The sequence below is a fragment of the Choristoneura fumiferana genome, chromosome 6 (genome assembly GCF_025370935.1).
Source record: "Choristoneura fumiferana chromosome 6, NRCan_CFum_1, whole genome shotgun sequence".
NCBI classification, from domain to species: Eukaryota; Metazoa; Arthropoda; class Insecta; order Lepidoptera; family Tortricidae; genus Choristoneura; species Choristoneura fumiferana.
This window is the reverse complement of record NC_133477.1, coordinates 21,885,580-21,912,573: the sequence shown is the minus strand read 5'-3', so window position 1 is coordinate 21,912,573 and position 26,994 is coordinate 21,885,580. Positions and strand designations below refer to the sequence as shown.

At 44.0% G+C, this 26,994-nt stretch overlaps 1 protein-coding gene across 3 annotated transcripts; it reads left to right on the top strand.

Annotated features, from left to right (window-relative positions):
• Nucleotides 1–10,084: 10,084 nt before the first annotated feature.
• On the top strand, nt 10,085–26,520 carry Atg18a (Autophagy-related 18a). 3 transcript variants are annotated; one of them, XM_074089613.1, is made up of 8 exons: nt 10,085–10,400; nt 12,939–13,100; nt 16,180–16,270; nt 19,115–19,613; nt 20,227–20,428; nt 20,636–20,811; nt 22,088–22,147; nt 24,528–26,520. In XM_074089613.1, exons 1-8 carry the CDS (start codon nt 10,327–10,329, stop codon nt 24,635–24,637), a joined length of 1,374 nt encoding a protein of 457 aa, XP_073945714.1. In that variant the 5' UTR covers nt 10,085–10,326; the 3' UTR covers nt 24,638–26,520. The 3 variants fall into 3 exon arrangements, with proteins under 3 accessions (XP_073945714.1, XP_073945715.1, XP_073945716.1); XM_074089614.1 differs by lacking the exon at nt 22,088–22,147 and having other exon boundaries at nt 10,086–10,400; XM_074089615.1 differs by lacking the exons at nt 10,085–10,400; nt 12,939–13,100 and adding an exon at nt 15,764–16,028.
• Nucleotides 26,521–26,994: the final 474 nt, after the last annotated feature.

Genomic DNA, 26,994 nt, shown 5'->3' with positions numbered 1-26,994 from the left:
AAGGTTAAGAAAATAAAGATTACCTAAGATTAGAAAATAAATATTGATATTTTTTTAAAGACATCGTTTCAGTATTTCTTATTATTTACAGACTGTCACCGACAACAACAGCGGTTTGATGTTGAAACAAACCAAATTAATCGCAGATTTTTTTCAGAGCTACAACACATAAATAGAAGACAAATTGATGAAGACCGAATTTTTAAAAAACGATAAAAATATTGCTGATATAATTTTGAAAATTTTCCAGGAGCAACACCGAAGTTTTTTCAACTTGAAAACGTTTAACTTCCTGCTACTGCTGAATTGTTTTCGCCTGATGACATCACCGAGAAAAAACTGGCGAAAATGATAATGTGCAATGATTAAAAGACAATTTTAAGTTTAGCTCAATTCCGTGTCAGTTTGAAAATTTTATCCTTGTAGAAAAACAAAAAGAAACCGATGAAGTTCTAGATGATATAGTTATGCAGAGAGAAGAAATTATTCGTAATTTTTTCTTCGACGGTGACATTATGCAAAATAATTCAGTAGGTATAGGTAGTAGCGAGAAGTTGAAGGTTTTCAAGTTGACAAAAACTTCAGTGTGACTCCGGGAAAGTTTCCAAAATTATATCACCAACATTTATTTTTTCGTTTAATTTGTACAATGACGGCTACTGCTTTTTAATGCATCTGAGTTTTATTTAAATTCAGTCTTCATCATTTCTCTTCTATTTATGTGTTGTAGTTCTGACAAAAATCTGCGCTGCGATTAACTTGGTTTGCTTAAACATCAAGCCCGCTATTGTTGTCTAACAGTCTGTAAATATTCAAAGTCAAAGTCAAAATTTCTTTATTCATTTTAGGCTATAACAAGCACTTATGAATGTCAAAAAAAATCTTCCACCACATTAAGAAATAATGAAACGTTGTCTTTAAAGAAATGTAGTTAATCTTTATTTTCTTAACTTACACTGTCCAATATTTGGTCCCTATACTATAAAATATACTTAGTTACGATTTTCGCGAAGACTAGAAAACAATAACGACTTATATAATAAAAGTGAATAGAGGGACAAGGAGTGTAGTTACAAATATTGCAAGTGTAAGCACTGACCCTATAAAAGTGAATAAAGACAAGTATCTTAGTATCAATCAAAAAATAAAATAAAAAAACCCTGAAGAATTTCATGACTTTTTTATAACGTTACCTCATGAGAAAGGAGGTGTTGCTGCTGCGGGTGATACAGATGATGAGAAAGAATAAGGAAAGATCCCCAATGAGTACTGAAGACTGAGTAAATAATAATGTGCAATTTTATTTTTATATTAAGAGCGTAAAGAATACTTTGAGTTTCAGAAGTTAAATATTTATTTTAAGTATGTTTTTTTTTTTAGTTTCACTTGCTTCCTTAAATGGGACTTGTTTTATTTTAGAGAATTACTGTGGCTACGTACCTACGCTTTATGATTTAAAAAATCTTAGAAAATAAAAATAAAATATATTTCTTATTTGCCACTTCTTTCTGTATTACAAAAAAATACTAAAATTAAAAAAATGTTGAAACGCAAATATTTTAACAACTACAATTTGGTCCTAATGGTAGTTGTGGCCTCGAATTTTTCGACGATAAAAGGCGCAATGTAGCTTATGGCCCTTTAAAACTCATTTAGTCCGACGAAAAAGGATTTAAAGGACAAAATCTATCTATAATGTATCATTAAGAACATAAATTTTGTTTTAACAGAACCCTAGAACCCTAATACACGTTATTTAATTGCAAAATTATCAATTCGCTACTTAGATTTTGAAAGAAACACAAAAATGCTTCTCCTGAAAAGTGAGCATTTTGTAATTGTGGCTCTTATCGTAGGATACGACGATATAGGCTCTGCAGCTACGAGTTACCTCCATGAATTGAATCGCAGTTTGCGCAGAAGTTAAACAGCGTAAAGCTCGCCCCCACGCGCAAGGCTCGCGCGAATACGACACGATAGTCTACAAATTACTGTTGCACGTCCAATAAATTTTCTAGCTAAATCAGTATAGTACCTACCTAACTACAGCTCAAAATAGACCTTGCAAGAGAACTATAGGTTCAGTAGGTGGTTTAGGTTGCTTACCTTGAGTTCTTTCTCTACGTGCCTAAGCGATTTTCTGTATTAGGTACTTGTTGCTTACTATGTGGTGCTCTCAATATAATAAAGTCATTCATTGTTTTGCTTGCAGTTAACACTGTAGCTTGACGTAATACATACGCAAGAGTATAAAGAGTCGAATGTAATAGCTACAGTACTTACCTGGAGCAGACGATGCCATGGGTGCCGGGATGGGGGTGCAAGGGGGTGCACTTGCACCCCCCCTGGCGTAAAAGAAAATAAACAGAACTAAACTAAGATACAGCATGAAACTGGGCATGAAAATGTTTTTGCCCGAAGGGGGTTATGTTTTTCGAGCGTATGTATGTATGTATTTATGTGGGTATGTATGTCCATTTCATTGGTCCTCGCTGCAGCCCAAACGGCTGGACGGATTTTAACATATGAGGTATCATTGGATTCCTCATAACTGTCGGAGTGACATAGGGTATATAATATTTCAATATGGCGTCTGCGAAAAAAAATATTCCGGATGAATAAAAAAAATTGTATTGTAACAATATGGGTATCAAATTAAAGCTAATAAAATATACATGCTGAATATACTATACATTCCTCGGGTTATACTACTTTTAATATACCATTTTCACAGAAATATCAATAAGGTATATATAAAACATTAAATTTAAAATATCAAAAACCCGACTGCCTTAAAAACTAAAAGGAAGAAAATAAGTCTAGTGGTCTAGCACTCTGTCAAGTAGATAATTTAAAGTTAAGAAAAAAAAAATATGAAAAATAATTCACAACAAATAGGTTTGTAACAATTATAAAAGGGCATATGATCATTTACATTATTTTGGTATCGTACATAAGTAATAGTTAGTTTTTTTAAAATGTTTTCAATAAAAAGACTCGTCAATATTGGTTACCTTATTTCTAATGCTAAAAAAAACGAAGTCTACTATTGGTTGACTGTACTTGCACGTCTCATCCAATCTATTTCTTCTTCAAGACAATCTTGACAGAGTGGTCGTGATCGTCAGTTGAGGATTGGTATTCTCCTTGATGACGATTCTCATGGGAAAATACGAGTACGGTGGTAGTTTCCCGTTGCCTTCCGCACCGGAGAGCTGGAGGCCGGAGTCTGTAGTTGGCAATAGAGAGCGCTGCTGCCCACTCTCATAATATCCAATCTATTTATGTAGTGTACTCGTATACCAAATCTCAAGTCAATACGACCTGAGAGTAGACCAAAATTAACTAGCAAGAGCAAGATTTGCAGAAGTGTATGACAGTTCGTCGGATGTAGATTTCGACTGTTTAACTTAGTATGTAAGTGCTTTGTTAAGTGTAAGTTTTATTTTTATTATAGATTTCGTTTTCGTGGTGCATTAGCGTAAACTGCTATGCCACGTGAAAATAGTTTTTTACCATGCAATAAAATAAAATAAATAAATACCAATGTTGTGTCTGCTTTTGCTGTTGTTTCAGATCCCGGGTTCAATCCTCGGCCGGGGCAGATATTTGTATGAATAATACGAATGTTTGTTCTCGGGTCTTAGATGTTTAATCTGTATTTAAGTATGTTATTTATCGCTATAAGGTTGTTTATCCGTTACCTAGTAGGTATCCATAAGGCGAAGGCGTCGGGGCAAGCGCGCCGCAGGGGGTAACCGCGCCTACCATTAGGTAAAATATGGAAATGTATTGATATTGCACTACTACCGACATCTTACAGGTCTTAGCAGCTTAGGTGGGTGGTTGTAAGATGTCGTTATTAGTGCTTTTGATACTTTTCGATATTTTAATGGTAGGCGCGCTTGCCCCAACTCACCTTAGTTAACATTTTGCTTAGTTTGCTTTTAGTTTGGGACTAGGTCAATTGGTGTTATTTATCCTCAATAAGAATACAATAAACTTGATAGTTTCTTTTTAATTCCATAAATAAACCTTAAGACTAGGTATAATTATAGCTAAGCTCCGTCGAGCCAACTGACCCGTGACCCGTGACCCGCCGCGAGACGAGACGCTCGCCAAAAGTGCGCATCGCCTGATAAGAGTCAGCGGAGAGAAACCTTCGTGACAGTTACTTCAAACCAGAACAGAACTAATAATACGAGTACCTAGATGATACAGAATGCGTGTGTATTTCCTTTCACAGTAGATGCTACCTCACACGTGCCTAAAATAGTACATTTTTCAAAAAAACTCCATTACTTCATTAGGTACTTATGTACCACATTTCTAGATTATCAGATTCTCGTTGCACCACATTACAAAATCGAAGATTAGCTACTCAAGGAAGTGATTATTTTTGGGGAATGTCTTTTTTGAGCATCGGGTATGGGAACGTAATAAATAGGTAGTGCAGTATTTTTAAAAATGTGATAATTTGGTAACGTTAACGCAGTGGCGGACTAACAGGGGGGCGGAAAGGGGCGGCCCGCACCGGCCTCCGATCTTGGGGGGGGGTCTAATGCCTCAAATCCTAAACAAGACTTTAAAAATGTGCTTAGTACTTCATTCAGCTTTGCCGCCCCAGGCCTCTGCCAGGCTTAGTCCGCCACTGCACTGCGTTAAGGTGGTATTTTAGTCCCGAGCGTTTGTCGCCTCTCGTTCACTAATGTCACAAATTACCGTATTAACCAGTGATTTTTTTTCAATCAGTCTACTTTATAATAGTAATTAACTTCGTTACAGACTGAACTGGGAAAATAAGAGCCAGTTCGTGTTTTTTGTCGGTAGACATATTCAGTATTAGGTCCTGTTCCTGTCTGAGTCCAGCAGCAGGACACTGCGGCGCCGCCAACCAGTTGCAAGAGATAGATCGAGCACCGCAGTCTCATACTGCTGGGTTATTATGCTGGACTAATGTGAACAGGGCCTTAGTTCTGTGGCGAGGACGTCCTAGTCTGGTGGGTCAGGATCCAAATGGCAGGACTGCACTGTACAAAACTATATTTATCTCGCTTCGACGCTAAAACTGTGCACCATAGTTGCATATGTGCAACGCGTGTATGCTTTACCGTGCAAATCTCGTTTTCTTCTTCTTGCACAGCAAGCCACTTTTTAACCCCCGACGCAAAAAGAGGGGTGCTGTAAGTTTGTTAGCTGATAACTTGAAAGACGATGCGGATGTTGAGCGGGAGCGCAGGGCGCTGGCGGTGGTCCGGGTCCGGGGCTCCGGGCGAACATGCTGGCCCGCAGATTCGCTCGGTGTACAGAGGCAGTGAAAATTAAGCTCTTTAGAGCATACTGCACTTCTCTGTACACGGGAGCGCTGTCAGCGCTGTGGGTGGCCTGCAGGCCTGCAGGCAGCGAGCCCGCGTCCAGTACAACAATGCCTTCAGGGCACTGTTGGGGCTGCCACGGTTCTGCAGCGCTTCCGCCATGTTCGCGGGAGCTCGAGTGGACAAATTGACTGCCGTCTTGCGCTAAAAGATGGCATCACTTTTAATTAGAATACGTGGCAGCCCAAACAATCTCCTGAAGACATTAGCTGTAAGAAATGAGTGTTCAATTATGCAACACCTAATTAAAAATACCCTTTCACTGGCTAGCTATAATTACTAACATAGTCTTAAGGAAATACTAACAAAATTTTGGATCAAGTTGTCTAAATAAATAAATTATTATTATAATATACCTACAGGGTGAAATTTTAAACAACATAAAATTTTGAACATAACCACCGTGATACTCTCTCACATACATAAATACCTATAAAATGAGTGCTCAATTAATGTTAGGCAATAATATAATGTACTAACTCATTTGTTGAAAATAGTCCGATAAACTATACGATGTTCAAACTTTGTTAAAATCAAAACTGACTGCTCCGCTCAGCTGTTTCTACCAGAGATGTGCTATGCGAGGCGAGGTAAATGAAGCGTTTCTATTGGTTAGTGAAAAACACATCCCTCGCAAACGCAGATTTAATTGTCCAGCATTGTCTGAGCTTGAAACAATAATTTTGTATCACGTTCAAAATTTCATCGTGTACCTGTCGCACGGGCTCCGCTCTACTGTAGGTACAATACAAACGCTACACAACACACTGACGCTTATCAAAGTTTGGTTAAGTAGTTAATGATCGGGCGAGTAAACATGCGTCGCTAAACATAACTCATGCCACGAAAGTCATACGACGGGTTCTGCGTGTTATCGTATAGCCATGGTGCACGGTTTTAGCGGAGGAGTATATTGATATAAACGCTAGGAGAGTGTCCCCTTGGCAGCTTGGGCGCGCGCGCGCTGTTTCTTGAGCGCGCGGTAGGCCTCCACGGCGTCCAGCCGCGCGCGCTCGCGCCGCTCCCGCTGCAGCGCGTCGCCCCCGCCCCCGCCCCCGCTGCCGCCCGTGACCCCGCCCCCGCCCCCGCCGCCGCCCGTGACCCCCGCCCAGCATGCTGCTCAGCAGCAAGTCGCGGCGCCCCGGCTGGGAGATAACAAAACAACTTGTTAAAAAATGACACAGAAATAAATAAAGACTGCTTTGTATCCCTACATTACCTACATTTTAACACCTAAATGTAAAAACACTTTTATTTACACCTATATAGTAAATCCTTCATTAGGCATTCAAAAACCATAGATAATTACGAACATTACGACATTGGATTCTATTATGAACACGGCAGTATCGTAATGGTCATTACGATACCGAAATCGATGTCGTAATGAGCATTACCGCACGGCGCACCGGTGCCGTGGCGGGGCTTCTGCTTCACCAGGCGCAGGAGGTCGTGGGGCAGACTAAGTTCTGGTTGCAATGCAGGTCATTCGCAATGGTTCTTGAATGCATAATAGAGGATTTAATATATGGATATAGATGAAGTAATGTATGCAACTGTAGTTAGTAGGCCTTAAAACACGCGTGTGATCCTTTTATGAAACTTGGTTACGCAGAGTTTCATAAAACCACTCGTGTTTTAAGACCCTTATTACGTAACAGTTGCATAAACTACTAAAAGTAGTACGTGCCGACTCACCCTTGGCGCGCCGTCTGCGGCTAGCGCGCGGCGCGGCGGCGGCAGCGCGGGCGGCGCGTGCGCCACGTCGCCGAACGACACGCGCTCGTAGCGCAGCTCGCGGGCCGCCAGCGCCTGCGCCTGCGCCTGCAACACGCCGCGTAACAGTTACAGCAACGGCGCGGCTGCAGCACGCAACAACACTTGCAACACCGACCCTGTGACCCCGCGCCCCGCCACGGCGATGAGCTTCCAAACGCCGAGCAACTTCACGATAACCGCATACCATACGTTTTTCCTTTTAACCGTTTATACCCCCTTTCCACCACAAGTTGTATGGAATCCGTTTTACTCTCAATGCCGCATAGAGGTGAAAAAAAATTAAAATTAAAAAGTTTAGACAAAAATAACGGATCAAAAAATAAAAAATAAAAAAGAGAAAAAGTAGGAAAAAGAAGTGGATTGATGACCTCATAAAAATAGCAGGAAAAGAATGGATGAATATTGCTATGGATAAGGAAAAATGGAAAAAGATGGAGGAGGCTTTTACCCTTGGAGACCACTAGTGTGGAGAAAAAGCTATAATAATAATAATAAAAAATGAATTTGTAGAAAAAAAAATAAGATTATGTCCTCATATTAGTTAGTTTAGTTTTAACTATGTATAAAATTGGATTTCCTGGATATGTCAAATTACAAAAGTAGGCAATAATAATAAAAAATAATTAATTATGTATTTTGTTTTACGGCTCCATTTTAAAAATCGTAAAACAAAAAACAGTGGTTGGAGTTCAGGGTTAAAAGGATGCTAGTGAATTACAATTAACCCTGTATAAAAGCAATGTGTCTTCTTGAAGCCATACGTCAATTTAACCTTGAAATCCATACCATACCGCAACCTCAGTTCTTTTGGAAGATTATTAAATAATACAATAGATACGTTAAAGGCATTCCTTTTCTAAACGTCTGAAGGACACGGCAGATGATGAAGAAGATCCCTATAATGCGCTCTCTGATGTCTCTCAGAGACATCTGATCGCCACTTGAAATGTTGTGGTTGGGTTTTAGGTATCAAACAAGCTTTCTTTATGTATGTCCATACTAGACAAAGGTAAAATATGTAATTGCTTGAAAATCGTCCTATAGCTATCCATAATCCAAGCATTTACTCTAGCACGCACACATTTCTTCTGCAGAACAAATGCTCTATCCACATCTACAGAATTACCCAGAGCAGGCCGTAGTCGAGTATTTTACAATGCTATGGGGGCAAGTGCCAATTATTAATTTTGTACTTTCAACAATCAACGTCCAGGGATGAAAAAGAAAATAAGTAACACACCTCTTCCTCCTTTGCTTTAAGTTGCTCCTTTTTCTTGAGTGCGCGGCGCTGCGCTTTGCTCAGGCGCTCCCCCCCCTCACTGGCGCCCCGCCCCAGGCTTGCGTCCACCCCTTTCCCGCCGGCGCGCCTTTCCTCGACCGCGAGCGCGGCGCGATGTTTGCGCTGGCGCCGCGAGCGCTGCGACGCAATGTACTCGCCGCGGGTGTCTGTCTCCTCGAGATCTAACTGAAAGCGCATTATTTTTGTTAAAATTAGTGGTGCGATGAAGGAGTATTAGGTTGACCCATTGACCCCTTAACTTCCCAAAGTATTATCACCACGGATAATTTCAAACTCATTGACAAGAAAAACACACTACATCACAACAAAAACACAGTAAAAACAAAAATAGGAGAAGAGAGAAAGAAAAAAGAGAATAGGAGAATTTAACGTGTTCACTGCAGTAGCATGTAGCATGACAGTGTCACAGACACAGTGATGATGCATGTCGGTGGCAGTGGCAGCAGCAGCCAGCAGCAGCCAGCAGCAGCCAGCAGCACTCACGGGGTAGTCGTGGTCGTGCGGGTGGCTGAGCGCGCGCACGGCGCTGTTGATGCGCAGCGAGAAGGCGCGGCCGCCCTCGCCCGGCAGCCGCCGCAGCGCCGCCACCGCACCGCCGCCCGCGACCCCTGCAACACGTAAACCCCAAGTCCCGTAACAAGTCATATATTTCATAATAAAACGTGTTATAGAAGTCTAAGATTGAATTTTATTGTGTGCAGTAAATGGAGTTTTCTCGCCGCCACCGACCTTCGTGCGGGCGCTTAGGTTTCTTCTTGATCGGTTTGGCGGGCGCGCGCGGCTGCTGGAAGGCGAAGAGGCGCAGCAGCGAGCGCGGCACGGGCTGCTCGTCGGGGTCCGTGGGTGGGGCGTTGATTTTATCCTTGATGCTGCAACAGATCGTGCGCGTTAACATTGGCGCTCGCCCCGCAGGAACCACCGCTGGCTCATCACCGTGTTATACCTTTGAAAGCGTTGGGCGTGCTGTTTCGCGGGATCCTTGACCCCGCGGTGTTTTTTAGCCGGAATTTTACGGCCCATTTTGATACAAATACGGTCGTGTTTTCACAAAAACATAACCTTACACCCATCAACATAACACTCAATCAACAATCAGCATGAGCTGAGCAACGTAAACGTCAAGCACGTCAACGTCACTTTGACAGTGACATCTGATTAACACTGAAGGGCAAAAGTGTCTGCTTCATACAACTCTCTCAGGTTATTATTTAATTTTTCTAAATGTTTTAGCTCAATTATGACTTGTATTAACTAAAATCATAGTATTTTGATTTGAATCAAATCATCATTTCCTTGATTCATTTTTAGAACAAATAAAATATTAGAAATTGCTGAATGCGCGAACGTACTTTTGGCTAAAAAAAAAAATTAAATTGCGTTCAAGATACAAAAACTGCTTTGCATCTTGACTTGACATACAAGTTTAATCGGTTTTTGTAATCATTTTAATAGAAAGTTTTTAGTTTAACATATCAATTATAACCACGAACACATGATTTCTTTTAAATATTTTAACTTGTAACAATGTTTATGCAAAATCGTTAAAAATCGATCGATTTTTTTGACAAGAATGAAAACGTTCTTAGAAATGTCAGCGCCTAGCGCATCCACCAATCGGAAGCGATCAGATGATTGTGCTGCACTGGAGGGGCGACTGAAGGCGAGTGTCCGTCGAGAGCGGTGGGAGGGGGCTTGTTTTTAGCAGCAAGGTCGTTCTTTGTGTCAAAAAATTCTTACTTCTGTTGTGACTTGTGACGAATGCTCAGTTCATAATATTGTAGTGTGCTTGTGTTCCGTCGCAAAGGTCGTCGCGCGCGTATGTCGTCCGTAGTCGATAGTCATTAAACAACCCCGTATACTTCGAACGTTCCAATGAGTCTGGGAGGACAGAACACAGATGGATCAAACGCAGGAGGCATATTCGTCCAATTTAACCAGGATTGCACGTAAGTGTGTGAGCATACGCTGGCGTCAAGAGGCGGAAGAGAAGGGTCGTTCTGCGGGCAGGGCACGGGACGCGTCGGGAGGCTCGCTTGCGCCAGCCAGCGCGCGCGCTGCTGCGGCCGCGGTGATGCAATATGTCATTGCCAGCCGTGTCGCAGGCAGCGTCGCGGCGCGTCCTCTCCCATAACAAACGTCGTAAACAAATATGGCGTCTCGCGAGCTGCGAATTCGCGTTCGCGGCTCGCGAGTGGGTCAAGGCGGCACTGCCCGCCGCGGGGCCGCTCCCACCAACAGCTGACTCGTGTTTTGATACAGCCTTATCAACAGATCAGTGCTTGCAATGTCTCCATGCATAAATATTTGATTTGTGTTGGTCCTGACAGCTGCGTCCGTGGCGGTGGCCCTGAGCCCCGGGGTCTGTCATTGCACTTGGTTATGAAACTTGTGATAACAACCAATATTTTTATTATAAGTTGCATGACAAAACATACATACTTTGTCACAAAGCATTAATTAACTATGCTATCTTAATAGTTTTTAAATGAATCAAATATGAACAAATAATGGTCTTCTACAATCATAGCCAATTGCAACAGAACAGAACTAATTATTGTAAAATTATCTGCTAATGTACCTAGCATAGGTATTAGTCATAACTGGTCTTTATTTGATTTATCAATTTGAAGTGAATAATGACCTGTAAAGGTAGTCCAACTTCAAAACATCTAGCAGCGCCCAGGCATATCATCCAGCATAAGTGCCAGCAATGACACTTTGTGTTGTTTCACTATTGAAAACATACAACTTTTACTAATGAAGGCTTAAACAATATGCATACACTTGAGGGCCAGATTTGCAGGACTAGAGACCTTGGAGGAATAAAGGAGTGGACACATAATGGGGAAAACAACTGTTAAAAAAAATGGAAATGTAACAAACTTATTGAAATTTGGATTATTTTTAAAGGTTTTACTGTAGAGGCTCCTCCTTTTTGGAGGCACCAGGGCTGTAGTGCTGGATGCCTTCCCCTGAATCCAACTTCATACAAAATAAAACACCATGCTGTGCTTTCATACATGGTTTGATTTATTAAATTTACTCTCCATTTTATTCTCATTTTATTTTAATTAAATAAAGACTATAAAACTGATTTATGTCACATGTATGTACTTGCTTGCATTGATTAAAACAAATTCAATTTGTACTAGTACTTTATTCTTTAAAGTAATTCATAACATGCAAACATTGTGAACACAGCAGAAATATCATCAGAAGCATTTTGTATTGGGACCTAAGAGTGATCTTAGTCATATTGCTGAAGTTTATGGATTATTTCACAAGTTGTGGATACATGGCACTTAAGGTCAAATCTCTTATGATATTCACTGGATTGTTGGTTTTGTTTGTTTATTTACAACAAACAAATGCTGACTTTGTTTGATTCATTTACGACATTAACCTTGCATTATTTTTAAACAAAATATAGAAGTAGCTTCAAGGAAAATGGAGATAATAATAAAAAGTGGTGAGGAAATTTACATTGTGATTAGCAGAACTCATTAAGCATCAAACTTCATACATAAAATTACCTCTAACTTGTAACTTTAATATTTTTTTTGACAATGCATCACTAAAATGTGTCCATGTGCAAGATTAAGTATTAGTAAAACAATTGACAACAATGTTAACTTTAATTTTCCTCTTTATTTTTCTTTTACTTTGTCCCAACAAAGGATTCCTTGTTCCATGTCTTCTTTGTTTTTTTTGTTCCCTCAGAACTTTGCATACATCCTGTTTGTCCCGTTTAAATTTGATGAAAAACACCACTGCTAAGGAAGTTCTTTGAAGCTGTGTTTTTTTTTTAAATATTTATGTATTCTGTGTCAGTAGTTATATTTTGACAAGTTCTTACTCGTTCGTCCAGCCTTGTCGCAGGGAGACTGCTGCCCTTATCAAGACTTTTTGATAAGTGCGGCAAATTCTGACTGCAACAGGATTCTACCGAGTGCCACGCACAAACTTGTCGAGATATAGCGCATTAGGGTCTCTCCACATCTATCGACGCGGAATCGGTAACAGCCGACAGAAAAAAGCTTTATGTCTACGCAATAAGAGTGAAAAACGGTTGGTGAGACGGTTCTGGCGGAAAATCAGTGCTGCTGGCGTTTAACGCCTCAGCATAATTCTGAGTCAGGGACCGTTTCGCTTTTGTGTATTTTCACGTATTTTTTTTTTGGTTTATTTGTGTGTAATTGTGTAAATTTTATTGTATTTGTGTCTTCCATACCTCTGAGTGAATAAATGTCTTCTTTTTTTAAAAAGATGGCAGGCGTCGGCCGAGCCGACCCATGCCTTTTTACCCGACTGCAAAGAGAGGTATTGTTAGCTCTTATTGTGTGGAGATAAAGCTTTTTTTATGTCGGCTTTTGCCGATTCCGCGTCGATAGATGTGGGGAGACCCTGAAACATTGTCGCCGACGCGACGGGAGTGTCGGGAGTGTCGGGAGTGCGCGGCTGAGGGTCTGAGTGTGGTGTCGCAGGTCGCTGGTGGCGGGCAGCGCCAGCGGCTACCACCTGTTCGCGCTGACGCCGGACGAGGGCGTCGAGGAGATCTACGCGTCCAACTCCGGCCAGGACACCTGCCTCGTCGACCGCCTCTTCAGCTCCAGCCTCGTCGCCATCGTCACCGTCGCCGCGCCCCGGTCTGTACACACACACACACACACACACACACACACAAACCAACGTACACCCACGCTCACACCCACGAATACATTCGTATCCTATCAAGGGCATGCTGCAGCGGCACGAGTCCCGTCCCTTCCCCTTTGAATTTGCATAGCGGATCTGCAACCGAGACCACACTGTATTAGGTACTAGTACCTGGGGGACCGAGCTTTGCTCGGGCTAAAACTCGATGATAAGCGTTTTCCTAGATATAAGACCAAGCTAGATCGATTTGTCATCCCCGAAAACCACCACATACCAAATTTCATTGAAATCGTTGAAGCCGTTTCCGAGATACATATATACAAAAATTTACCTATAATTTTTCTTTCTACTTCCTAATACTTAAGATTATAAATGCGAAAGTTTGTGTGTCTTGCACACTAGAGCAACTATTACAATTTGGTTTGGAAATAAAGCAGGCTACTTTTTATTTTAGTATTCGCGCGGGATAAAATCCTAGGATCTTAAAATCTTAACTGCGAAGTCTTGAGATGTGAACTTTTACAGGATGTTCACTATGTAATTTAGCGAAATTCTTCATGGAACTTCATGGAAATTTTGTAAATCCTAGAATTTAATTCAGCTGGTACTTACCTACGTTCATGCGAAGAGGCCACGGTAAGGGCTAGTTGAAAATAAATATAACCATAACTTTTATGACTCATGACGTGACAGATCACGTCCGAAAGTACCTATAGGTATAGGTACACACTTATCGCGTGCTTTCCACTGAGCAGTTAAACGTGAAGGAAGCTCTCACGCCGAGCAGCGACGCTCCTAACCACTCGGAACTTGGCAGGTCGTATGGAGCGGCTACGATGGCGTCATTTCCACATATAATTTCAGTTATTTCTCAACAGTTTGGCACTACTAGGTATAGTATAGCAGTAGACATGCACAGAGCGGAATGTCGTTAGACGCTGATGTGATGTAACATTCACCTTTGGCAGTCATTCTCTCATTTCGTTTCCGCAGGATTACATCCTACTGAAAAAATCTTATTTTTAATAAGCGATTGATTTAAGTAGGTAGGTGTTCCTTATTCCTTGGTGGTCTACAGGCTGAAATTTTGAACGTGATACGAAATTAGTGTTCCAAGCTCAGTTAATGCTGGACAATATAACTCTTTTGCTGTTTGAATGTCCTACATTTTATCACACTAATTTTAACAACTGAGTCATCACGTTTAGAATTTCACCCTGTATATAACAACAACCTACTTTATTAATGTTTCAACCTTTTAGATGCGTAGTGTGTAGTGTGCATTGCGAGGTATGTTTGTGTACGAGTAGATGCGTAGTCATGCGCAAAAGTAATTGAACCTTAGTAATTCATCGCTTTAAACAATAACAGGTATACCTACCGCAGCTGTGTGACGGTTTGCAAAGTTTTACATACTTAATTGATGTAGTGACAAAGAACTGGTGGATTTAATTAAGCTCCTTTTGAGCTTGACTGTATATTTTTTTAAATTGCGGTATTGTAAAGTAAATGTAAGTTTGTACCGCGATGCCGCCCGCGCGCCGCGTCCGCTCGTGAACCGCCGCCGCACGCGCGTTGCGTCACTCCGCGCGTACGCTATTAATACGCAATTTATGATATCAACAGTTAACAGCAGTGTCGCAACGCAACAATACCAGCATTAATTATCTATTACACAAATAACTGTCTTCAATGTACCGATGTATTTGTAAGAACTAATTTAAAGCAAATAGCGGTGGGTGTAACTGAAAAGCGATAGCCTATCAAGCCAGGTCATATTCTGAAGGACCTATTGGTAACAATCCGTAACATTTCGGTTGTTTCGAGCGAGAGTCCGCTCCCGCCCCGCTGCTGGTCGCTGGTCGCTGGTGGTGTACCTGCCGCGGTCGCTCGCTGCCGCGGCTGCACCGGCACAGGCTATTTTCGATCGCGCGTGAACTTGGCCGTGGCTCTCTCGGGTTGCACAACGCCGCCCCGCGCCCGCCGCCCGCGAGATAACGACCGCCATCAATTTTACTACAAGTTTGCAGCGACCCTCGCCTCCCTCGCTGTACGTTTGATCGCCGGAGAAATAATAGATGCACGGACGGCGCGACATTCGGAGCGACCTCGGACTAGCCTCAAGAGCGGTCGGCTTCGGTAAATAGATATCGCGGTGCATTATTTTTGTTAGCGGTCGATTCTGAGAGGTCGCGCGCGCAGCTGTCGCTGTGTCGCCGTAAACAAACGTCCACGATAACAGCGCTGACGCTGACTCACGCCGTGACGCCGCTTCGCGCGTCACACACCGACCTGAATACTGCATATCTAAGCGATCATCAATAAATATGCAAACCGGCTGCGGCGGCAACCGCAGCGAACATCAATCGAATCTGTTAATTAACTCGTATATTAATTAGGTGATGTAAACATCGCCGTAATGTTTTTGCAAGAATCGGCGAGGTGGTGACGTCAGACGCCGCGTCACGCCGTCCCTGCCTCTCGCGCGACTCGCTGCGGATACCTAGCTATGCAAACGAGTGCACGAGCATTATGTATGATAATGTTAATGGTGCAGTATCGGGCCCCGCCCCGCACCGCACCTGGCACGTGGCACGCGGCGCGCGGCCGCTGATAACGCGCCTCCAACTGCGCCTGCGCTGCGTGCAACTGTTGGCCGCGAGTTTTCTTCCGCTTTGTTTCCAAACAAACAGCCTTCCCCCGCGACCCCGCGCCCCCGCCGCGCGACACGTGCGCCTTGAATATAACTTGGGTATTTGTTCTGCCCGTTAATGCGAACTGCCATGCTGAACTGATTCAATGTAAATAAACGGCCGATTAAAAGACGTGACGTGATGCCGTCGAAAATAATACGGGGCCAGAAGTGACTCGCATGGCAACGCTGGTGAAAGATGCGGTCACTGTGGAATGATAGTCAGGTAGGTTTGTTCGAATCCTTGGTGCAAAGCTTTATCATGGTACAATAGGTTTTGTTCGGGCGCGGGCCGAGTCCGGTCCGAGGCATTGTGTCTGCTGAGTCAGCTTCAGCTTAGAGTTTATACTGACGGCGGTCGTTTGTTGTTGTTGCAGGAAGCTGATCGTGTGCCACTACAAGAAGGGGACAGAGATATGTAACTACAGCTACAGCAACACCATCCTCGCCGTCAAGCTGAACCGCTCGGTGAGTCCCCCCCCCTCCCCCCACCTGCCCGCCGCCCGCCCGCACACGCTAAACATCTTGTAGCACGTTGACTTCGAAAAAAGTCCTTTGTTTTGCAAAACAATTATCGGGCGATAACATCTTAGTGTAGCTTATCTTATTGTCCATCGAATAACAATAAGTACAATAACCATTTCTAAACGAACTAGGTACCTGCGCCTTGGGCTCAGTATTTTTTTTAAACTTAAAATAATGGATGTTCTGCTCGGGCCTGCGTCCTTTGTTCTGGTGCTGGCAAAAAATATTCGTAAAATGGGGCCAACAATATTAACAAATGGAATAACAGCGTGCACCGCCCTCGAAGCACGAAATAGTTAACTTTTTGTGAGGCTTATAACAAGAGACAAAGCAAACATTTTCTTAGGTATTATTGTTAAACTTTGCTTAAAATAGAACTCAAAACCGGCCAAATCCAACGACTCGGATAACTTCATGGTTACACGTAGGTTACAGTCGCGATACTAAAAGGTTCGACATCTTAACTTAAAGTCGACTATTGCTTGATGTTGATTATATTGACAGAAGCTGTTTGCATTTAGTTTTACTCGTATAAGCGAATAGGATTTATCACTTCGTTTATAAGAGTACAATGTCGGTCAACAATTCAAACAAGAGTATAATGGCAGGCCGAACTAATAAAATTTATTTACTTAATAAAAATGTTTTAGCTCAATCATTTATTTTCAATGAACTTTGGTTCGACAAAATTTTAACTCTGTTGCTGTTGTCGAAAAATTAAGCATAATTTCATGCAACTGTCTGTCTAGTAGTGTGTTATTTATTATAGCTTTGAAAAGTACTTTTGCTTGCAAAGTGTTAAATTAACTAAAATATGTATTTGTAAATTGAAGAATCTTTTCTTTCCTAGACGTACTTTTTTACTTAGTAACTGGAAGGAAATCTACAAAGCCTATAGCATTTTTGTACACATTTTTGATCATTCTTGAAGTTTCGGGTGACACTCTTTCCCGGCCCGGCTAATACCGGGATGGAAATACCGACCCTATTTTTCGTATACCATCAGCCAAATATGTGTGTATGTCATAAAACAATAATGCCAATAGACGTGTCTGTCAACTTGAAAGTTCGACTTTAACGACATATTCAATATTCATTTGATAGGAACTTGTTGGTACACTACTTATTTGGCTGATGGTACACGCCCATAGAAGCTCCTGTCAGTTTCTATGGGCGTGTACACAAAAAACAAGGCCGCTATTTCCATGTCGGTATTATCCGGGCCGGGAAAGAGTGTCACCCGAAGTTTCTTCCCTTCTGTCAGAATTCGTGTTGTTTTTTTATACCAAAATCAAGGGGTAGTTGTATGACACAATAAATGCGACACACGCACTCAACTAAATATGCACTGCGCCCTGCGGTAACGTGACCATTGGCGGTCATGATTTTGGGCAGACGATGCAAGTGCTTTGTGGTTGATTCTGATAAAAGAGTAATCTGCCAGTCAAACAATTCTACTAATATATTATGCATGCGAAAGTACTTCACTGATCTCGATAAAATTTGGTATGGAGATTAAGACCCTAAAAAGGACAGGATATTTTTTATCACGGAAAATTGAAAGACAGGCATGCTCTAACTAATTAAACTAATTGATGTAGAGATAGTTTGGGATCCTGACAAGGGCAACAGATAGTTTTTATCCCGTTATGGTATATTTCCCGCCGACGTGCGATAAAGGAATTATTCACAAGCATCTTGGGCAGCGTGAATTAATACAATCGTTGCTTGATGACGGGCCGCTGATAACGTCACGCGAAAGTGGCAACAAACCATCGGAGTGGGCCGAAAGGTCACATCTGAGGTTGGAATTACAATCAATTACCGACGGTTCGACGTAACTACATTACACGCTTATACTCTGTTACACACATGTATGTACGTACATATGTACATAGTTGACGCGCTTCTTCAAAATGCAAGAGATCGTATTCAACGGTCAAATGTAAAACTAAATATGAATCTCAAATACCTACATAAATTACTGCAAAACTTCATGTCTGCTTTGCTATCCTTAATGAAAAAAAATGAGCATATCTTTACTGAATTAAACTTTTATAGAAAGTACGATATTCTAATAAAAACAGTTATTAAAAATAATGAAGAAATAAGACATGTTTCCAATTTTTTTAGAACGTTAATATCCTGAGTATTTTTTGACAACTAGAGAAAATGGGGTTGCGTTCGTCATTAAGTTTTTGACTTCTGTTCTTTGATGCAATCGCTGCGAAATATGAGACGAGGCGCGCGACTCATCTCGTCACTCGCTTTATTGTATCGGGTCAATGAGGGCTATCGTTTTTTGTCTCACTAAATGGCACACTGTTGCGTGAGGTTTTTAAGTATGGCTTTCAAAGTCTGTTATTACGGGTGTGAAAACAAAGTTTAGATTAAAATCATATTTAATACACCTTAAAACCGTACCATAAAAATATCGAGCATGTCACAGTGTTGCATAGTCCCCGTTTTGTTCGGAAAAAAGGGAGGAAAAAGGTTTCCGAAAAACAAAACTGTCTCAAAACACAGACATTCATTGCCCCGGAACGCATATTTGCCATAATTAATTTCAGATATTTCAAAATATTCACAAAATTATTCTAATTATAAATAAACCCGCGTAGCTCACCCAAAAACTATGAGATTTGTCATTTCGGAGACCTCACGCTACACTAGCGCCTCTAGCGGCGAATTCATACGCGATAGCCCTCATTCCAGGGCAGGCAGCGTCAGTTGTCACTGTTCGTCCTGGTGGGTGGTGGTAGTGTAGCGGTACTGTTGGTGTTGCAGCGGCTCGTGGTGTGCCTGGAGGAGTCTCTGCACATCCACAACATCCGCGACATGAAGATCCTTCACACGATCCGCGACACGCCGCCCAACCCGCGCGGGCTGTGCGCGCTGGCGCCGGCGGCCGACCGCTGCCTGCTGGCGTACCCGGGCTCGAGCGCCGTGGGCGAGGTGCAGATCTTCGACGCCGTGCACCTGACGGCGGCCTGCGTGCTGAGCGCGCACGAGTCGGGGCTGGCGGCGCTGGCCTGGTCGGCGTGCGGCCGCCGGCTGGCCACGGCCTCGGAGCGCGGCACGGTCATCCGCGTGTTCGCCGTGCCGGAGCGCGCAAGGCTGTTCGAGCTGCGGCGCGGCGTCAAGCGCTGCGTCACCATCAGCTGCCTGGCCTTCAGCGCGTGCGGCGCGCTGCTGGCCGCCGCCTCCAACACTGAGACCGTGCACGTGTTCAGGCTGCAGGACACGGCGCCCGCGCACGCGCCCGCGGCCCAGGACAAGCCCGCAGGTACCTAACGACTACTCCACGCCTGATAATCATTGTTTGGTTTTCCTTGAACGACACGATCGTACTTTTTTCTTTACTGCATCCACGATTTTCACACTAATTTATCTATCCTTTCATATGCGAATAAGGATAATTTTGGGTTTTAGTTAATTTTTGTCAACAAGTGAGTGAACGGCGACAATATTGTACGCCAAGGGCTTGCGTTGCGGATACATTGTCAGCTCGCTGATAAGACGTTGATGGGCACTGTCGCCATTCTTTTCGTTTGATTTGTTTGATCAAAATAACTGATTTAGAAAAGAAAATTTAATTCTCCCGGTGGAAATCATGTCGCTCAGGCGTCTCGTCCCTGATACTAAGTAAGCTCGGTAACAATACAATAATATAATTAGTGAAACTCAGCGGTGGTTCGGCCAGCATCGCCTCCGCAGGACGGAATTTGCCATCGTTTAGTGGCAGTGAATTGAAATTTGGTGCGGTAATGTAGTTTGGATGACAATGCAGCTCAAAAAACATGTACTTACTCGTAGTTAGCAATTATGAGTCATTTTTTATTAGGTACAAAAAGTTTGTTGTTAGTGAAGTAATCATGGTGTCGTATGTTGTTTTTCAGCGGGTGCAGTGACGGCGGCGGGCGCGGGCGCGGGCGCGGGCGAGGCGGAGGGCGGCGGCTGGCTGGGCTGGCTGTCGTCGGCGGTGGCGGCGGGCGCGGGGCTGCTGCCGGCGCACGTGGCCGACGTGCTCGCGCAGGGCCGCGCCTTCGCCGTCGCGCGCCTGCCGCAGCCCGCCATGCAGCCGCAGGTCGCCTTCACCAAGTACGTGCCCCCCCCCCCCAACCCCCAAATGCAGGCAGAAAATCCAACTCGCTGCGCAGTCATTATTATGAATTATATACGCGCTATTGTAAATCTATAACTCAGTAGTTTGCGCTTCCAGGCTTTGGTGGCGGAGAAGCAAGATGAAAGCGTTATAGTTGATGTCGGTGACCGTCCGCAATTATATTATAATGTTTGTGGTTGCAGCGTGGGCCGCGCTCCGCGGCTGCTGGTGGCGACGCACGACGGGCTGCTGCTGGTGTTCGCGCTGGACGCGGCCGAGGGCGGCGGCGGCGACTGCGCGCTGCTGCGCACGCACCGCCTGCTGGAGCCGCGCGCGCCGCCCGCCCCGCACCCCCACCCTCACCCCCACATGCCCGACGGTGAGCCGCCCCAGCCCGCCCAGACGCGCTGATCACGTGCTACCCCCAGCGCCGCATGCCGTCCGACACCGTTCGATAACACCTCTCCACCACACCGTTTGTGACAGGATGTTACGGTTTAATTTGAATGACGGCATGCGCGCGTGAGACGGTTCGCTAGTATCTTTACGGACTTTTGAACTTGCTATTAGCTCGTTATGTTGATGATTTTGTTTATTTAGACTGTTTTGACGATTATTGACTGCCGCGTCGCATTTTTTTAGTATAAGAAACTACAAAACTGACCATATAGATGCTGCCCGATATTTATTAAAGTTGAGTTATGTGAGCAGACGTTTGCTTTGTACGAATGCGTCACGTTTGCAGCACGTGTGATCAGCGCGCCGTTGTAGGGGTATTTCTGATACATACTTACTTGATATCTGTTTCTGTTCGCCACATTATAGAGGCCGGGTTCGCGGCCGGGCCCTATGGCCCGGCGGCTCCCCCCGCGCCGCACATTCTGCCCCACTCCCCCGCACGCGTCCTCGCTCCCTGCGTCCCGTGCGTCCCCCCGCCCACCCCCACCCCCGACGCGGTCTTATCTATCTCCTTCGTCATCGTAGTCTACCTCTTTTACATATTTATTATCTACATACCCCCGACATCTATGAATTTTATAATATTCGTACCCACAACGGTATCCCCATATGTTTATTATTGAAATGTCTATATATTTGTACTATTATTGTGTGCCCGAGTGTGATGAGTGGCCGGCGCGTGTGTGTGTGTGTTGTGAGCGAAGTGGCCGCAGTGCGGTTCGACTCCGCACGCGGGCGAGATGCTGGAGGGTTCGAAAAATGTTTCATGTCACCAGAGAACCCTTTTAAAAAAGAACAAGCTTTCTCTATCCATTCACATTAACAGAAAAACATAGAAAATTCAAACAGTCCAATAAAGTATGTAAAAAGTGTGTTCTGTTCTGGGCTACAACTAAAAACTGATAGAAAGTTAAACAGACTTCTAATGCGAAATAAGAAAGGAAAATTTCGGTGACATTTGACAATTTTCAGCCGTTCGGTATCCGCCGCTGTGAAGAGATATCATATCGTCTATGTATGTATCTCCTTGACATTATTATTTTTCGTATCCGCTCGTTATTCCTTTAAAAAAGTCAAGTTGGTATACAAGAGTCCCGACTCGGTTCAGTCCGTGTCGTCGGGCGCGTGCAAGGTGCGTGTGAGCGCGTGTGCGAGCGTGTGTGTGTGCGGCGTGTCTAACGAACTTGTCGGTGCAGCGGCGGCGGGCAACAGTTACGCCGGCGCCCTGCGCGGCCGCGACCCCGCGCGGATGACAGGTACACGCACCGCCCCCACCGCTCCCCCTGCCGCGTCCCCCCCCCCCGCTTTGAGCCCAAACGGCACCTAACCCCCCCACGGCGGGGTGCCGTCTGGCTCACCTCCCTTTACTCCCTTCCCGGTGAGTACCCGCTTGTTTGGCGAAGTCCCCGCTCGCGGCGACCCCTTGTCGCCGGGAGCGGCGCCCCGCGCCCCGCGCTAGTGCTAGTGTTAGTGTTAGAGCGCCGCTGACACGCGCGTGTGTGCAGGGCCGAGGGAGGGGGAGGTCGCCTAGTGGCCGCCGCCCGCCGGGCGCCGCCGCGCCGCGCCGATACACACATACACACATTTTATACCAAATATATTCCTATTATTACGCTTAGTCTGATGTTTTCATTCGAATCTGTATCCGCCCTCGTGATCGCTTCGCTGAGCCCTTAACGCGTGAAACGTATACACAAACCTACGACTGATCCATTAACTGATGCATGCGCTGTACCTCGCACCAAACAGACGCTGCCGCGAGTCCATTGTTCCATTATAAATAGTCCAAATCACCGCGTACTTGGAAATGTTCAACAACCTAATCAGATATCCCCGCATAGTTGTTACGATCAGTCGGATAGCTATAGCAATCTCTCGCTGGCTCGCTGAACGCGACATGAACACCTACTTACAGATTGACATGACGTTTACTCCCCCTGCAATCGAATAGTTACAAAACCCGAGGGTTAGGCCGCAACGGGACGAAGAAGTCCTGAAGGAACTGGATGGTGGGACCCGGCGGCGGGGCCCGCGCCGGACGGCAGGTGAGTCCCGGCCCGCGCGGGGCGCTGTGTGTCGTCTCTCTCGGCCCTCCCTTCGCCCTGCGACCAGTTCACTTGGTTCACCCTAGAGTCACTTCACGAGCTTGGGTTTTCGTAACGCAAACATTAGCCATTCCTCAAAATTAACGGCCCCCGTTTTGCATCTTAAGTTTTGTGGACGACGTCTTGCCTCGCTTTCCAATTTGACACGTCGTGTCTGACAGAGTGAGAGAAGTAGAGTCTGGCTTGACGGGCCATCACTCTTTACTGCCAGTTTTAAGCATTTCTCAAAAAAAAAATCTGATTATTTTTCTGTAAAATATCTTGGTTCCTGGTAATAAAAAAGGAATTTTCTATCCATATGTATAAAGATATTTTTGGAGACTACCTGTGTTAATTAGGCTCCATTTCATTTACCCAACTTGATCTGATTTTTTTTTTGCAATGCACTACCTTTCTCAAAAATTCTCTTAGTTTTATGAATTCTGACGTAGTACTGGCACGAGTCAGGTTGGACCTACTTCTCCGTGTTTGCATATTGAGCCGACAGCTCCCTCACACACGCAACCAAGGGGGTATCAGGGCTACGTTGCGGATCGCATTCGCCCGGTCGGTAGGCTTCTTTTGTTTACTAAATCGAATTGTTTCAAGACAGGATTTCTGGGCACATCCAAGTCGGCGCTTCTTAAAGTTACCTAACTCTTATCAACTTATAATTTGTTCGAGCTAACTAATTTTATTTTGTTCTTCAAATTATAACCTTAAGGATTACGAATAACATAATCGCTACTACTATTTTTCCCAAGAGTCGGACTGCCGTGTAGGTATCAATCAATATGTTTGCTAGGTAACCGACACAGTGAAAAGGGATTTTCTGTCCCTCTATCGATTAGTGCAGTCTGGTTGCATAAACTATCTGTGAACAATATCAGTTGGCTTGAAAGTTCTTATTCGGTACCAATGAATAGGAGTTCGGTGTACGTTTAAGTCGCTGACCATCGACCAGGCGAATGTGATTGACAAGTAGCTAGTGTAGTAGCGTTTTCACAATATGCGATCCGATATCAGTGTAGGATATTGATGCTATATCAGGCTAAGAGCATGATTGGAATGCATCGGATCCGGATCCGTAATCTGATAGGTATCGGAACGAACCATTTGAAATATTATACGTTTTACCTACTGTAGAATCCACAGAACTAATAATAGAACAAAAATAGAACTTCCACGCGAGCTAAAAGCCGAAGCGACCACGATAAAGCCTGTGCGGTATCTATTTGACCGGCTCCGTTGCGTTTGTAACTAAGCGCCGCTCGATTTAATTGATCAATAAAATGCTATACTGCGGGAATTGGGCCTTTAAAAATTATTTTTTTTTTCACTGCAAAAATTTATGAAAATTTAAGGGCACATTAGAAGAGAGAGGCGAAAAAGTGGCGATATCTGCTCTCGTAAGAGAGACAGAAGATGAGTTGTCTATTTATCGCATTATTAGTTCTGTGCAGGATCGGATAGTGTGAAAACGCTGTAGGGGGCAGGTAAGTGTGGTTGCGTGTGTGAGGCCGAGGCTGACGCGGGTGGCGGCTGCGCGCAGAGTCCGAGCGCGCCGGAGAGCTGGGCGCCGCGCTGGAGGGCTCCCCGCCGCGCGGCCCCTTCGACCTGCGCGACCCGCGACACTTCCCGCCCATGCCCGCCCAGGACTAGGGCGGCCCCCGCCCCCGCCCCGCCGCCCCCGCCGACGAGCCCGAACCTACGCCCCTGAAGCTGCTCTTATTCGTCCCTGATGATTCAGCCGACGGTCGCGTAGATTTGCGCGAAGTCAGCGTCCACGAGGCGCCGAAGATTGTATCTAGTTGATTCCAAATTTCTGTGTCGATTGTCTATGGATGGAGTTTGACCGGCAGTCTCGATTGTTCGGGACGGTGCCTTTGAAATTACGATTGAAGCTTGACCAGAAATGTTATATTAAGCTACTAGTTATGTCGTAATTGAATGTGCCAGTATTACGGACTCGAGCTTTAACCGTGAGATAAACGATGCGTTGCGAGTTACCTCGGAGCATGCGAACGACTCTCTATTTTTCGATTCTGGGTACATTTCTGGTCAAGTTGTATTCGAGTGACATGTATTAGTACTAGGTACCGGTATTTTATACCAAATTTTAAATGATCTAATTAATATTAACGATTAGTCACTTCCACGTCTAAAATGATGTTCGTGGCAATTTTGTAATGATTTATTTTTGTTTTGGAGCCATGACAGACCATAATGAACGTCAAGTCGTCCGCAGCGCGGGCACTGCGGGCGCTTTGTAAGGGAAATAACGCAGACTATTTTTTACTAATTGCGTGTTGTTATAGTAAACAGCAGATCCCATTAGCATATACGCTTGCTTGGTGCTTCAGTTGCCACACGAGCTAAGTGAAGGTTGAGATTACACACATCACAATGTTGCTTCGCTGATCTTTCACGAGCTTTCACTGAGAAACATAAGGAAATTAATATCTGTTTCTAAAATATATTCGTCAGCAATAGTTTCGGCTTCTTTCAGGCCAATTTTATCTCGAACGAATCGAAAAATAGTCTGCAACGATCGTAATGTAAGCCTTGCGACTGCTCGCCGCTGCGGGCCCCGAAAAAAAATACAAAATGTAAAAATTAAAAAAAATAGTATCAATTTATAGTAAGAATAAAGACGCACTAGCTATGAAACTTCAACATAAAGCAATGTTCGGCGACTTATCGACGAACTTCAATCTGGGACACCTCCAGCGTCCCCGGTCGTATGAGCATTTGTAGAAGTTAAATGGAAACCTCGTGAAATCAAACAAAAGAGCTAATGTGACGAAGGGAAATACAGGTGGGATAATCCCTGCTTAATTAGTCACTGTGATACTTCTAGTATGTCTTTATTCTTCGAACATTTATTAGTTAAGTCAAATATTTTAAAAGAAGAAAAAAAAAGATGCTTTAAGACATTGTATGTATACATTTTAGCTAATTGTTTTATGAAATGACGAGTAGAGAGCATCCGCCGCCGCAGTCGCGTCCGGCTGCGAGGGCGGCCGGCGGCCGGCGGCCGGCTCATGCACCGGGCACTAACCGAACACTTACTGTTCAGTTGTTCTGTCCTCCCGGTAGCGGTATCGGCAGCGACTAGTGTCTAATACTTACAGAGTAATACTAAAACGGGTAACCAAACATCCCAAGCGACCGCGAGCCCTGACTCTGACAGCTGTTGTATTTATAGTGATGTAGCTGTGACCGTGTAAGAGAATATTATATGTAATGATTCATGCATTGATGCGTATTGGAATATTTGTCGAGCCACACAATGTATTCACTCCCGTAGAACGTCGCATGTGCTGCTAACTCGACGCGTCGGGACGAGTCTATGTTTCAAATTTAAAATCGCACTCGTGTTCATTGTATATACATGTAGGTAGCGTATATATGATTCGAATATATCGTGTTAAAGTGTAAGCTAGCGCACGGCGCGTCAGCCGCAAGCCCGCCGCGCGCGCTGGTTGCGCGGCGCCTAGTTACTAAATTGTACATATTGAAATAAAGTATTTTTACAAAATCGACTGTATCGTTTCCTTTGCCTACTACTTTTATTGGGAGATGAAATTTTATTAGCACTTCTGGACACTGCCTGGGAAAATATTGGACCAAAAGATCCACCTTACTGAAACCATTCTGTCACAACGTCCACCAATCAGATAGGCCACACTGCAAAATGTCCACTCTTCCAGTATAGTGATGCCGAAAAATCGATAGTTTTAATCGGTAAAAGGCTATATTACCCGATATCTCTTTTTGTGCAATACTATCGATAGATAAATAGATAGATTGGTATTTAAATCCTTGGCAGTTTAAGCCACGGAGATGGCAAACTAGAGTAAATAGCATGCCAACGAGAGATGTGAGTATAAATAATATGAGTTTACCGGAGCATAGACGTCATGTCAATTTCGTTGTCAAATTTGAGTAGCATCCGGTAGTTCTATCATCTAAAGGCTTTCGCACAAAGTTCATTTTACAATGCAAATACGCGACAT